This window comes from Eptatretus burgeri, unplaced genomic scaffold (genome assembly GCF_056783735.1).
Source record: "Eptatretus burgeri isolate ZD-2024b unplaced genomic scaffold, Ebu_testis_v1 Ebu_testis_scaffold_80, whole genome shotgun sequence".
In the NCBI taxonomy this organism is placed as follows: Eukaryota; Metazoa; Chordata; class Myxini; order Myxiniformes; family Myxinidae; genus Eptatretus; species Eptatretus burgeri.
Window position 1 is genome coordinate 6,299 of NW_028222030.1, and position 16,202 is coordinate 22,500.

Sequence of the window (16,202 nt, forward strand, 5' to 3'; positions counted from 1 at the left end):
GGCGCCAGTCTGCAGGATCGTGATCACACCCAAGTTCTTTCAACAGACCGTTGATGTCACTGCAGAATGTCATCGTGTCTTCCATCTCAAAGAACTCAGCCATGTCTCTGTGACGTGCTCTGAACAAGGATATCTTGGTGTTAGGTTCAAGTAGATTCCACTGCTGCAGCCTTGATCCAAGCAGCTCTACCTTCGCCTTTGACAGCGAGAGATCTCTTACAAGATCATTTAAGTCTCCCTGGTTCAGAAGGTGTGATTCTTGAGTGTCGGGTTCAAAAGGTTCATCATCACCATCCTCTTCACCACTGCTTACAGCTATGTTCTGATCAGCTGGAGGTGTTGGAACGGGGTTCTCGTCATCATGAGGCACAGATTTACGAGCAGAGACGCAGTCAGCGTACTTGATGTGACCTTTATTCTTCTTGTTGAAGCCGGCGATGCTTGTGCAGCAGAAATAACAATCATCATAATGATTCTGCGGCTCACGCCATATCATGGGCACCGCAAATGGCATGCTCGCGCGCTTGCCCACCAACCACTGAGTCAAGGTTGTGTGACAGCTTGTGCAGCAGATGTGTGGTGCCCAGCTCTGTTCTTGGTCCCCCACCTTACACCCGAAGTAGTGAAAGTAGGCGGCCTTCATTTTCACTGCTGTAGATATACTTCGCTGTTGATCTTTTTTGGTATACCGACCACAGACATAACAGAAGTTGTCAGGATGATTGGTACAGGAACGCCTACTCATCTTTATCTGAAAGAAAGAAATATAACACAAGTTAACAACAATTGCACGAAATAGACATGTTAAAGACATATGTAAATTTCATTGAAATCCTGACTTCTAGGCAATGGGAATATTTCTGTTCCTGAAAATCCTGACGTGATACAGCAAAACGGTTATGATTTTTGAAATCAGCGTACCCAAATTAGTCTTAATCACTTTACACATCTCCAGTAAAAAAATTTTTTTTAAATTTGTTGTTCAGTGTAATCAATCAAGCTACCTTACGCTACGTTAAGTGTCATTTTGGGCAAAATCACCCAGAGGTAGCACACACTGTCACTGCGAAACACAACCAAAAATGCATCCTATTCTCCTTTGCAATAACTGGTCGATAAATCATCACACAAAGTTCAGACTCCATTCGCCTTTTTGGTTGGTGATGTGATTAATCTGGACTCGTGCTGTCCATGCAGTTTCATCACTCATAACGGTGCCTTCAAGTGTCCTCATGATGATCCCGAAAATGTTCTTTCAATTTGAAGCCAGAACTAAGCACTGAGTCGCAGGGATTAACACAGAACCAGCGGCAAATAGTATCACGGTTTGGATTAATTACCGAGTGAAAGCAAAAGAAATGCGATTTCCGATTGTCCAGTGTTATCCCTCACGACGATCATGCGACATAATTAAAAGGGCGGAGAGGTGGGGGGGGGGGGTTCACATGCACCCAATGAAGCCCCATCCCCACCCCCCCGGAACCCCCATTTTAATATATTAGCGTGTTTGCGTACATATGCATGTGTGTCCCTTTATTTTATTGTGTGTGTCTGTGCTGTCTTTAAGCAGAAGATAAGATTCTCTTTGCAAACTCTCCCTCCCTCCCCCCCAACTTACATCTTTCTCTTGCTTTCTCCTCCCCCGCCTGTCTCTCACTCACTCACTCACTCACTCACTCTCTCCCTCACCTCCCTCTCTTGTTAAATTGCTTCTTCCTCCCGAGTGTGGGAAGAGATTTAGTGATTGCATATGAGCGTTTAAACCCTCGTTCATTTATGATTCAATTTTACCTGAACATTTGACCTTCAATGAGGATGTTGATAATGTGTTAACGAATTATGAGTTTGTTCACAGGTTGAAGTGGACATTAACAGGTCTGTATGGGGCGCATCATTTATACTTTCCAGTGGTTTGTCATGACTCCGATATTTTGATTTTAAAACCCTTCCCTGTTGGTCAATACCTGAAGAGTCCAGGAAGGAGAATTTATGGTTGTCTTTCTTTGTTTGGTTTGGCCAATTGTAGAGGACCTAATGCTGACTACAAATGTCTGCACTGAATAACAACCTTTTTTCGGTCATCTCTTCGACCTGACCTAATAATATTGGTGTTGAGAGGAGAGGTGGCAATCCGTCCATCCGTCCGTCCATCCGTTCACAATGAAGTTGAAGTGGGAGATCTGGTCATGAGTGATCCTGATGGAGGGCGATGAGACGTACACGATGGTATGACTTTCAAGGTCACCGAAGGTCAAGGTCAAAGTCATGAGGCCTTTGAAGTTGCGAAAATGACGATTTTCAAAATATATCTCCTACATTTCTCAAGCAATCTTGAATTTGATTGCAGCAAATGAATCTATGGGACAGTATCTAAATTTTGGTCGGGCCGGATTTTCGATATTCGCTTTCGTTTTTGTGTCACGTGACTTCAAAGTTGGCAAAAAATGCGAAAATGACGATTTTCATGCGGAAATGCCGATTTTCCAAATCTATCTCCGACATTTCTCAGGCAATCTTGAATTTGATTGTGGCATATGAATCTATGGGACAATATCTAAATTTGTCAGGACGGATTTTCGATATTCGCTTTAGTTTTCGCGTCACGTGACTTCAAAGTTTGCAAAAACTGCCCTACATTCAGGAGGCTATATATTTTCTTGCAGAGATGACCGTCACTCCCGCACGGGTGTATTTTTTTCTCAAGTGTTTCATTGACGTGCCTAGTTTTAACATTAATTGTGTGACATTATAATCCCATCCATTGCAGTGTGGTGCTCATTATCCCACGCATGTGAAGTGAAAAGCGGAGTTTAGCAATTGGTTCACGTCCGTCCATCCATTTGTCTTAGCAATTCATGATCGTCAGTTTATGATCGAGGAACAGCTTATTTAAATGGAATGCTATATTTTTTCCAATTTTCATTTCATTTAAATTTAATTATACACGGTATCATGTTCTATGAACTGTCGAGTTGGTTCAAGTACTTGGTTTTACTTCATGGTCTTTCGTGTTCTCCACATTCTATTTATTCCAATTCACCTTTTTCTCTCATGCTGATGTAACTCAATGTGTCCCACCGATCTATTGTTGTCTTACACCCTGCGAAAACAACCAACGTATTTAATTGTCAATATTGTGAATCGGCCTCAAGTTGTAAAACCATTAGTTGATCCAAGGCCATTCAAGAGGGAGTTGCAGAAGCAAAGCACAGTGTACATGTCCTGAGGTTAGCATCCCTGAAACAATTTTCCTACCACTCGTTTTTCCTTCTCTGCATACATGGAGGTTCATGGAAGAACAAAATGAGCTTCCACTTCATCAGAATGACATTGGCAATGATTAGCAGGAAGAGTACCTTGCACATACGTGTTAAGGGTGGCAGGCAGGATAAGGTTTGGGTGTTTAACAATTGCTGCAAAGCACTGTAATGGGTAAACGAGACACCATGAGATGGTTTTGCCTCTCTTGAATGGCTTGAGAAAAGGACATGGTGAAACAGGGACAAGGTTCTTACTGAGAATCGGTTGGAAATGTTCTCTCATCTTTGCTGATTCTTCCATCTCTGCAAAGCTGCAACAAAAAAAATACATGATTGTGAGCTAATTCCTTAAAAGAGGTGCAGTTCCTGGAGCTCCTCGGCCTTATTTCTCAGAATGGAACACCACATTACTGAAGTAGCTTCAATGGTCGGTCAATGACTCGGCATTCTCCGCAAAGCTCAGTCCATTTGGCTGAGAGCTACTTGCAGTATATTTAGCCTTCATAACGAGGAAGCATCTGAAAATGCAAAGCCCATCCACATCTGCTTTGTATTCAGACCTCTCTTTCTTCCACATGCTAAACATGATGGACACAGTTCAAAAAATAGAAAAAAAATGACGATGTTCGGCGACCATGATCTTATGATGTCAAAAGCAATCAGCTTCAGTGACCCAATATGCGAACCTGCGAAAACTGCAAGTGAATCAGCTGGAAATTGCCGATTTTGTCAACTTGACCTTTGACCATTTGACCTCAACTTTTGACCAAGCTTTCGGTGAACCAATTCAGTAACCCGATATGTAAAAATTTTTAATTTATGGTCAATCGGATGAAAATTGACGATTTTATGTGACTTTGACCTTTTGTCCAAGTTATTAAATTGGCTTCTCCATATTTTCATCATAAAGCTTTGTTGAAGATTTGATGACAAAAGGTAAAAAAAAAAAAAAACTTACGGCCCGGACAGACACACACACAGAAGTGATTGCAAAATTCCATCTCTCACTGCGTGGGGGATTGGCTCATAAAATACGAGTCTTCACTCTGGGCTGATAAAGTACGAGTCCTCACAGGTCCTCACTCACTCTGTGTTACTGGAAGAACACGTATATCCTGGAGGAGCTAGGGTGGTTAAAAGGGGAGAGAGTGAGAGTGGAGCTCGACTGGAGGAGAGGCCACCGATATTTCTGTGATGTGATCGCAACAAGTCTTGTGCTTTGTCCTTATCATGGTAGATATCAAGAGCATTGTTCCCTTTAAATTACAAAGATTCCAGCAAAGACAGATGAGATGCTGGGATGCCAACCCATTGGGGAGAAGCCCGTGGAAGCATTTCAGGACTCGAACAAAACATTTCTCTTCAATGGCGGCTTGAGGAGGAAGACTTTCATGATTGGGAGGGGGATATGAGGCAACATCATGAGAATAAGTGGGAGGAGTTGCTTGAGTGGGAGAAGGAGCCTGAATGGTTGGAGTCATCTGAATGGGAAAATGAGGAGGATGAGGTGGAGGAGAAGCATGAGGCGGAGGCAATGGTAGGAATGCTTTTCTCAAAATAGGCACATGTTGAAAGTTTATCTTTTTCACGATAACATTTTATTGAAAAAAAAAACGTGTATTCTGCCTTCTCTTGCAGAACAAATTTGATCCGTGTTCTTTCGTTGCCCCTTCAAAAAAGACAAGCTGCTCAGTCAAGACAGGTAATAAAGATTTGTTTACTTTTCTGTAAGGCTTAATCTCAAAGGGTTGGTTATCTTTACAGTGTCGGCTTTTTGGAGAAAAAAAAAGGACAAACAGAGATCGAAAGTAACACATGTTGATACGAAATGAGTGAAAGTTTAATTTTTCTTTGTGTCACTGAAAGACATCAATCAGTTTCTTCCCGTTTTGTCACATGCCTTCCGACAAGAACACTTTGGAGATGATGCTGCATGCAGAGGAAACCTCAGCATGGCAGTCACTGAGCCATGAACAGGGTTTTGATTCAGGCTTCTCCACTTACAATGGAGACCAGAAAACAGATTTGTTCTTTGAACTGTTCACAATCAGCAATTCATCCCAAAAATGAACATCACAAGTTAAACTAAAGTGAGATAACTAACTTAAAAAAAACAAATTTTGGAACATGCATCTGTAATCAACACATTCCCAACACTATCTGTTTTCGACTTTAGCTGTTTCAATCCAAAGATCTTGTGATAAGGCACTGATTTAACATCAAGAGCTTTCATGTTACATTCACACCACATGGGGCATGATTACCTTTTCCCTCTTTATTCATTGGCACAAATGGGTGTCTCTCCAGATTTTGTGCACCGTCGCTTGCTCGCATTGTTTGTAATCTCGTGTGCAGTAAGCAACCCAGCCTGCAACAGACACAAAGCCAAGAGCCTGTCTCTGCACCAGCCGTACCTCTTACATCCCTTGCTCCCGACTACAGGTAGTCGGCGACTTACGACCGCAATTGGTTCCGACCAATCGGTTCTAAGTCGACTTGGTCGTAAGTCGAACAACGTATATTTCACATACAAATTTTTTTTTTCTGGGACCACTTTACGTGGTCGTAAACTGGTTGTAAAGTCGGACAGTTATAAGTCGACGACTACCTGTATATCACCCCAACCCACTCACCCAGACTTGCCCGCTTTGACATGAGGGTCATGTGACAGGATATCCATAACCTCTTAAACTACTGAAGGTTACAGCACTATCTTTCAGCAGTGCATGAAAAACAGGGTGATGTATCTCTTCCTAATGACATGAAGAACAGTCCTCGAAGTATCCCAAGCAAAATGACGGATCAGTTGAATGCTTGTTGAAGCATCATCATCACGATCGGTGTAGAGCCGAAAACCGTTCATTTGTTATAAGCTGCACTGATGCCTCATAGATTTCAAAACACATATGATTGTTCTCTCATTTAGAATCTCAATGCTGCTTTTTCAGCCAGTGGTATAGGTCAGATTTTTTGGTACTTAATCAACCCGCTTGACACAACGCTACAAGAGGTCTCATATGAAAGATGGGGAGCTCAGGAACTCATTTTGCCCTGTTGTCCTCATTTTTTGGTGTGCAGCCCATGAAATATTCACACCTGAAGGAGATACCCCCATTAGAAAATTTTGACCATTTCCGAAAATCAGTGAATTCGCCAGAACTACAAAGCAAGCGCCCTATTTTTACTTGATTGGTATTGAAATGTGCAGAATGAGCAGGGGAATGCTACGAGTTACGTAATGGAATACTTTGAGATAAATATATGTACATTTGAGTGCTTTTAATAGAAAAAGATGTAATTTCAGGACCGCTAACTTCGAAAATCATCAACTGCAGAAACAAACTTCTGCCAATTGTCATATTTTTTTCTTTATTTTATATGTGTTCAGTTTACCGTATCAATATAATGAGAATATTTTGAAACAAATTTCTACAAGCAAATTATACGATATTGTGACTGAAGTTTGCACAAGTGATGAGATAACTATATGTTACACCAATACACATTGTTCTACGAGAAATGAACGAAAACATATATTTTGAGCGAGTGTCCTCGATATGTTCAACCATCACTGTCCGTGTCATTTTGGTCACCATGTGACAGTTCCTTGCCACACTGCCTGTCACTGGTGGCGCACATGCACTCGTTCGTGCAAGGCAAACTGTCTTGTGAGCAGCTGCAGCTGTTGGTACATGGTTCACTACCACGGCATGAACACACAAGACCATCTAACATCTCCGCTGATGTGGGTCCATCAAACAATGTGAGATGCAGCACACCTTCTCCTCTGTACCATCCACGACCCTCTGGTGTGGGAATTTCTGGATTTGCCAGGTGGGCATTCATCCATACTCTGGTTTGCTGAACGGATCTCTTCACATGTTCGAGAAAAGCTGGTTCGGACGGAGGCAACTTATGCACTGGGACATCTTTGGTCGCTGCAAGTTTCTCCCGAAGATCATTCAAATTTGTGTGTGCATCCATATATTTCCCTTGAGAATCATACATGGCACTGACGAAATGTCTTGAAGCAGCCACTGCCTCCTGGAGATCGTCTGTGGTGAGGACTTCGAGGTGTGGACCATTATTCTGAAGATGCTGTGTCTTCATAGCTTTCCATGCTTTCTTTTTACCATAGCTGAAGAATGCTGATACAGAGTCACATCCTGTCAGGGCATGAAACTCAGGAAGCCGGTTACACATTTCTGGAAGCAAGCTGTAACATATCTGATGGACTGGGATGAGCTTGCATCCTGCTGATGTTATTTTCTCTATCCATACTTCGGTAGTGTCCCGCAACTGTGGAAAGTAGTGGATTGCGAAGACAAGCACATCATTGTCTGCTGATTTGATTGTAATGGGCGCACACACATATTGTTACGTCTGAACTCATCATCGGCATGCCGCACATGAAGAAATATCCGAGAATCTGCCTCTTCCTGCATTGACTAAAGTTCACTGTCATGATACATTCTTGCAGATGAAAGGCAGCTGTAAGATAGTTTTGAATCGATGTAATAGATTCTTCATTTTGAAGGCTTTCCCTCCTCTAAGGTCAGTATCTATCTCATCAACAAGATGCGAGAAGGCATTTTGATGTTCATCAGATTCAGGTACATCTTGATGGTATTGCCCAGAGCTCATGTTGTGGGTGCTGATGTATGAAGCCATGCAAGTACGATGACATATAGCATTTTTTGCAAACAGGTCCTCGCCTTCAAGAAGACCAAGCATATCCTGATCGTCACGTGCTTCTGCTGCTTTGCCAACTGTTGCTTGTTTCGGTCCTGTTCAGACACGGTGAAGTTTATCACGTTTCCTGGAATGGCAGATGAAACAGGTTGACCAATCGGTCATCTTGTGGGTATTTTCTCACGTGTGTTTAGGCTCCACAATCTTTGGTTTCTCCTGTGATGCATGTTCTGAGAAGGATAACTTCCTCTGACTGGTGCACGACTGATAGCAACTACGATGGTGGAATATAAACATATCCGTTCCTCCCTTATGTGACTCCAAACACTGGCCAATTTCATCGTTCCGTATTTGTGAAGATGACTTCAAAGCTTCCAAACCCATCCTGCCAGCTTTGCTGGCCTTCTCCTTTGACGAATTCTGACATGTGATGCATGTATTCCATTCTGTTGACAACCTTCGCTTCTTTTTTGGCAACTGAAACTTCAATGGACTCGATCCCGTTCATCTGGACACCGTTCAGCGATGTTGGAGTCCCATAATAAAGAGAAATTGAAAATTCCGTTGAATGATTGACGAAAGACCACTTTTAAGCATTATTGCATAATGGGTGGAGCATTTATGATGTGTCCATACAATTGGCATTGGCGTTCTACAACCCTGGAACTGAAGGAATTGAATAAAAAAATAGATATATCAGGTTTAACTAATTGCTAAGCTATAGCCTTTCAGTAGTGTCCATTTTTGCACAACCATGCAGGACAACCTCGGTGCATGGATGAGAGCGATGGTGAGGATGATAATTATGTAATCACGTTTTATCATATCTTCTTTAATATTGTAAAGGATGACTGAGTGTGTCCCTGACACTGAACATAGCAATGGCAACATCGGTTTTGAAAAATCGCCTTCTCTGATATTTTGCTTATGGCGGTCCTAAAAATTTAGAAAATTATCGTATTTTGTCAATAAATGCATATAAATTCACATATAATGATGTGGTTGTGATACTACATTATTCTCCTGTCCAAACGACACATTTCAAAACCAAACGTGAAGGAAGAGGGCTCTTTGTCTTGTAGTTTATGGGAAATTATGTGATTTTCTGAAATGGTCCAAATATTCAGACGGGTGAAACCTTCAAATGTGAATATTTCATGGACGGCACACGAACATATGAGGACAACAGGGCTGAATGTGTTAGTGACATCACCATCTTTCATATGAGACCTGTTGTAGCTTTGTGTCAAGCCGGTTGATTAAACTCCTAAAATATAGCCCTTTGTCGAGGTTTACCGCTGGCCTATTTGTCCTTCGCCTGTGATGACACCCTCAGCTTATAACCCGAATAACCGTTACTTAATGTCTCGAGCTGCTCACAATTAGAAGTACCTCTGCCAGTTGAGAACAAATCATAGGCCAGCAATGCCCTCAAGCTTTTGGGATTGCAGTCATTGGAGGTCTCCACTGATCAACATGATGACCCCACAAGGATGATGGTTTGTGATCCATGTAAGGATATTTTATGCTGACATGTTGTATAATTTTTTATTTTGAAGTTATAACCCAGATCTGAGAAGTGTTTTTTTACATTTTCATGCATTTTTGCATTTGAAAAGTGCAGTCATTGTTGAGTATCTTCTGTCTCGATATTGAATACAAATATATATATATATATATATATATATATATATATATATATATATATATATATATATATATATATATATATATATATATATATGTATTTATTTTCATGTTTTATTGCATTTTTATTTATTTTATTCCTACTGTTGTCATGTGGCACCAGTAGAAAACAATAAGTCTGGTGTTGACGCAGTGGTGAGGGCGGCGGCTTGGGATTCAAAAGGTCCTGAGTTCAAGTCCCGTTGGACCACTGAATTAATACACCAGGAGGTTGACTCAGCCTGTCATCCTTCTGAGGTCGGTGAAGTGAGTACCAGTATACTGGGCCTGGTGTATGCCCCGGGTAAAAATAGGTGTACCATTTCCCTGTGTCGTAAGAGGCGACGAGGGTTGCGTCAGGAAGGGCATCCGGCGTAAAACATGTGCCAAATCACTATGCGGATCATGCGGATGATCCGCTGTGTCGACCCCTCACGGGAGCAGCTGAAAGAAGAAGAAGATGAAGATATATGTATGTATGTATATATATATATATATATATATATATATATATATATATATATATATATATATATATATATATATATATATATATATATATATATATATTGAGAGGGAGAGAGAGATAATATGATGCTCATTTGAGAGGGCCTTTTTCTCTCGCATGAGTGAATGTTCCAACCTGTATTTCTCACAATGGCACTCCTAATTTCTGGACATGGTAATGACAAACCCTCCGACAAATGTCTCCTGTTCCACTTCTGCTCCAATACGTTCATCTAATTGTGTGCTTTTGAGAGGTAACTTCTCTCGAGCTATTGTCGGAGAGCTGCCTTGTGCCATCGAGTCTCGCAGTTCACCCAAGGTGATGGCAGGCACGATACGCACACTTGAAGCTCTCCAGCCTGGGTTTGAAGCTCAACCAGCTCTTGACCCTCTCTATTCCGAGTTCCCCAATCAAACTTACCAACACATTCCTCTTCACCCAGCTCCGCTACTCCCACATGTTTGTTAAATTCTCCTGCAATGCACAGCATCACCTCTCGCTGAACCATTCTCATCATCCTCTCAAGTGTGTCCCTGAATTCATGCTTCACTACCGCAGTCCTTCCCATTTGTGGCCCAGACACTGAAATAAAACAAACCATTTGCCTCGGTACCACCACCCATTCCATCACTAACTCTCCGTCCCTCCCATATTTCCACTCTGATCACCTGCTTGCTGATCTCTTCCGATGTTATTATTCCCACACCATTACTCCTTCCATCCCCACTCATGTGAATCAGCTTGTTATCTCCTCCTCACATCCTTGCCCTTTCCATCTGGTTTCCTGAACACACAACACTTCCAAACTCCTTCTCTGCTTCATTTCTATCAATGCGTCTCCTTTTCCCTCCATTGATCCCACATTCAAATTACCTATCCGGACCTCGCTTCTGAACTGCTGCCCTCCTGGCAGAGCCAGTGCCATCTTGATAAGTTTGGGATGCTCTGGTCATCAACCAGTAGCACTACCTGGGATGACCTGCTATTTAAAATAAAACTGATCTTAAGTAAAAAAAATACTTCATCCCACAATTGATGTCTGAAGCTTCAGTTCTCCAACCTGAAATAATCATCCCCTTTACTCAGTGCCAGTGTTGTCAAATCAGTTCCTTGACAGGGAATACCCTGAGTTGGTTTGCTCTTGCCTTCCCAGCAATCAGTCAGCGTAGGAATTTGAAATTTAGCCACGGTGCTGTCGATAACTCACCTTGGACAGCGTGGGATCAACTCAGGCTCCACAGCTCAGAAGTGAGAGCGATTACCCTGAACCTACCCTGCCAGCACCCCCTTTCTGATATCTATATATATATATATATATATATATATATATATATATATATATATATATATATATATATATATATATATATATATATATATATATATATGTTTCCTAAAGGCCCACCTGTTGATATTGTCAGGCAGTTTTGGGATTTAGCCTCCTCTGCCTGAAGAGGCCCAATTTGCAAAAAAATGAATATACCAGATATCTGATATTAATATCTCTTCAAGTCACAAAGTGGATGGCATTTCTGCAAATGTTATGTACATATTATACACCAAGGGAGTATGAGCATTGTGCATATTTCCTCATGGAAAGATTTGGCTTGTTCTTTATCTTTAGGTTATCTTTGCTTATTGGCTCTCTTTACATATTCCTGCTGTCGTGTCTGTCCCAATCTTTTAGCAGTCCACTCAATTCAGCATGTTGCATGGTGTTTGTACTCCTTTTCCCATTGTGCAAAAGCACAACATTTAGATTGGCATCACCAGGCAGGGTAGACCAGACCAGGTGGGGCAAGCATTCATCTCCACCATAAAGGTCATTATTGAGATAGTTTGGTTTTATTTCCAACAATATGATTTGGGAAATGGTACTTCTGCAAAGATAAGCTTGGTTTCTTGATCGTTGGACTTCATTTCCTTCATGCTGCTGTCTTCAGCTGGATTTGAATCTTCAACTGATGTAAATTATTTGTACTCGTCACGAGATCACAACCACAGATGCATTTCGGCCTTTTCGGTCCTCATGCAAACAGATAATATATCATGATTTAATATTTCCATTGTTTATGCAGCAACAAAATGGCTGTAGATGAATTTGTACAAGACCTTTATCCATTTTCACCTTCAGTTGAAAACCACAGCCCTGAACAATTTGATTCAGATGACCAGTTTGCGTATGATGAAGAATGCTGCAGAAGCAGCAGAAGCAGCAGCAGAAGCAGCAACAGCACAATGCTGTACAGCAGGAGGTCGGTGTGCTGGAAAAATTAAAAACACTTCACTTAAACAAGGTGAGTTTTCCACCAACAACCACTCTTGTACTGAGAAACTAATTTTGTTTTTGCAACACGTGTTGGATAATTTTCATGCCTGGTGTTGGCGCAGTGGTTAGGGCAGCGGCTTGGGATCCAAAAGGTCCTGAGTTCAAGCCCCGTTGGGCCACTGAATTAATACACCAGGGGGTTGACTCAGCCTGTCATCCTTCTGAGGTCGGCGAAGTGAGTACCAGTGTACTGGGCCGGTGTATACTCCGGTTAAAATAGGTGTACCATATCCCTGTGTCGTAAGAGGCGACCAGGGTTGCGTCAGGAAGGGCATCCGGCATAAAACATGTGCCAAATCACTATGCGGATCATACGGATGATCCGCTGTGGCGACCCCAAACGGGAGCAGCCGAAAGAAGAAGAAGAAGTGTTGGATAATTTTCACTTCCTCCTTCGTGCTCATTCGCTGTTCTTCTCAATTCATTGGTTGTAATGTTTGCTTTCGTGAGACTTCTAAATCAACGATTTCTGCATTTTTGCCTCATGGAGGACCATAAATGCACATAAATGTATCATGATGTACAAGGATGTCGACTTCACAATTAATGCCAGAATACGAAATGTCTACTTCACACTTCATGCCACAATATCTTACTTTTTAGTACACAGGAAGCTTGTGAAGGCAGAAAGAGAAAAAAACATAACAGAAGAAAGAGGGGACAACAACTCGGCTGCGGTGCCTTTTCAAGTGAAGGAAGGGATGGAGGGGAGTATACTCCAGAAACAAGCTTGATCAACGTGCCACAAGGTTTTGGAGGAGGAAGACAAGTTTGAAAGTTCAATCTTGAGGTTGTTGGACAGATGTTGTTTTCGAGCTCTCCTGAGAGTGGATTCACGCATGTTGCAGACTTTGTGGAACAAGCTGAGATCACCTTTGTTGGGATTTCCCTTCTAAAAAATGAAGGCAAGTTGTGTCATGGCAACTGCCTTCCAGCAGGATTCAGAGTATCATTGGTGGGAGGTTGGGTATGACAACTGCAGATGAGATGGGATGAATCTGTGCATAAGAGAGAGCAGGTTTATGTGGACAAATTCCCAGAATTCCCAGGCATAAGCGAAAGCAGGTTTTGAGTAAATATCAGGGGCAGCAAGTATAGAAGACCAGTCCTGAAGTGAGATGGCAGCTTGCAGTCCTTGCCAGTCAACCTGGGTGAACTGCCCGACTTGGTGGAGATGACGCAGCTCTCTGAGAATAGCTGGAGACATGTTGACTCTCACAAGCACATGATCAGATGAACCAAATGGATTGGAGGAAGACCAAGAGACATGAGCAGGGAGGTGAGTAATTACCAAATCCAAAAGGGAGGATTTGCCATTGAAAGAAATCCAGGTCAGAAAGTCCACACATTGAGTTCGTCCCTTCTGCAAACTTCTTCAAATATAATTTGGTGAACTTGTAAGTCTTGTTAAAGCCCCCTCTTGGGATTTCATCTTGATATTTCGGAATGGAAAAATTATCTTGGATAATTTGGTGGAAATTGCTTTGAATGCACAAAGTGGTTTATTCTTTGTTGTTCTCAATTTACTTGTTTGTGATTGTATTCATTACGATTATGAGTTGTCAATTTGAAGGGGTGGTGTCGAAGTAGTGCACATACCTTTGCACTGATCTTGTGTGTGTTTATTTCTGTCAGACTGGTGCTTCGCAGGAAGGGTTTTGCTCGATGTTGAGCTCAATACACTCATTGCGAGCATTAGTGGTGGACGTATAAGATTCTTTGGTGTGTCTCAACAAAGAACGGTTCGGTTTCGTCAACATCCTTGTCTAATTCCAACCAAATTCCTGTCGGTCTCAGTTGAACATCACACTTGACCAGCCAGTTTATGAAAGACTTAAACTGACTGTGCATGCTGTGAACTAACTATCGTACCCTCATGGAATATTTCCATGACGAGGATAGAGTAAACTTTTCGTTGTCAATTGCCGTGTCGTCCCGTAACTTCGCTGACATGTCTAATCAAAGACAGCATGCTGTACTTCAGAAACATATTGCATGTCTATCTGTGAGTCAAATGAGGATGTAACATAAAGTGAAACAGAGGAAAATGGATATTTTACAACATGTAGTTGTTGTTGCTATCATGCTGGGTGTGGTGGTTGTTAATTGTGGGTTAATACGTCCTTTTATATTCAGTGTTGTTCTATTGCTTCAAGAAGTATTCCTATACCAGCAGGAATGTGAATTGTAAAATGTGACATGAATGGATTATGCAAAGAACAGTTACTTGATTAAATCATCTCCCACCACGAGACAAAGTCATCAACCTCCCCTCCAGCCAACCACAAGTCCTCAGCTGCCCCAACCCCCTCAAAGCCGAAATCTCTCTCTCCCAAATCTCTCCTCTGCCACCCCTCTGTCCTCCCCAACTCATTACTTCCCGTTCTTCAAAGAAAGAGCACATTCTTACACTATGACAGATTATTTCTTCTTTACCTCATTAACATGACCTCATTCTGTTCATAAATGATGCAAAATTCATTATTTTCTTTGTGATGCAAATATATTCAATATATAAAGCTCATTCTAACCACTCACTGACTCACTGACTGACTGATCACAGAGTCGTCGGAAAGTATCCAATGAAAATATCTGAAAATAAGTGCAGCCTAACCCTAACCATATCGTGTAGTACCTCAAATTGAACACCTCGATGAGTGATTTCTAGATATGTCAAGCTTGAGACATTGTGACGTTATGAGGCAAAAGCATATTTTTCATGGTTACTCTGTAGAACGATTCTCATCAGAATCTCTCGTAGGGAGATATTCCTCAAGGAGTCGCTCCTGGTGGATAGCAGCTCTGGTCACCTCAGTATGACCTGAAAGAAGTCACACGTGGTCACCTTTTGGCAAGATACAGGTCACCCTGCGGGTGACATTGGTTTATTTGTTTGTTTGTTTGTCGGCACGATAACTCGAGAACGGAAGAAGCTACCAATGTCAAATTACACCACGTGATTCAGGAGGGTTATGGCTAGTGCTGATTAGATTTTGGTCAAAATCGGTCAAAGATCAAGGTCACGGTGAGGTCATATATTCGATTTTGATGGTTTGGTGCAGATAACTCGAGAACGGAAGAAGCTACCAATGTCCAATTATACCAGGTGATTCAGGAGCCTGATGGCTCATGCTGATTAGATTTTGGTCAAAATCGGTCAAAGGTCAAGGTCACAGTGAGGTCAAACATCCAAAACATTCAATTCAAAAATCATCGGAGAAACTTCTGGTTTGTGTCGCGACCTTCTCAAGAGACAACTTTTATTAGACAAGGTCAGAGGTCAAGTTGACGATTTCGTGGCTCAACGGGGCTTGAACTCGGGACCTTTTGGATCCCAAGCCGCTGCCCGAACCACTGCGCCAACACCAGGCTATATATATATATGTGTATGTATGTATGTATGTATGTATGTGTATATATATATATATATATATATATATATATATATATATATATATATATATATATATATATATATATATATATATATATATATATATATATATATATATATATATATATATATATATATATATATGTATGTATGTGTGTGTATATGTGTATGTATGTATATATGTATATATATATATATATGTATGTATGTATATATGTATGTATGTATGTATGTATATATATATGTATGTATATATATATATGTATGTTTATATATATGTATGTTTATATATTTATCTATGTGTAAATATATATGTATGTTTATATATATATA

The 16,202-nt window shown here is 41.2% G+C and overlaps 1 protein-coding gene across 7 annotated transcripts in view; it reads left to right on the forward strand.

Annotated features, from left to right (window-relative positions):
* Window positions 1-4,047: 4,047 nt before the first annotated feature.
* The window catches only part of LOC147007599 (uncharacterized), a 70,761-nt gene continuing 58,606 nt past the window's right edge, over window positions 4,048-16,202 (forward strand). For 2 of the 7 annotated variants that reach the window (XR_015054074.1, XR_015054073.1), the window contains exons 1-3: window positions 4,048-4,797; window positions 4,899-4,962; window positions 12,281-12,443. Coding sequence is in view for 4 of the 7 variants with exons in the window: in XM_085866788.1 (XP_085722914.1) it covers window positions 12,339-12,443 (105 nt within the window). In the remaining 3 variants the exon portion in view is untranslated. Of the gene's footprint in view, window positions 4,963-8,512; window positions 9,465-12,280; window positions 12,444-16,202 lie in introns of those variants that run through there. The other 5 variants (XM_085866784.1, XM_085866788.1, XM_085866783.1 and 2 more) reach the window with 5 other exon arrangements.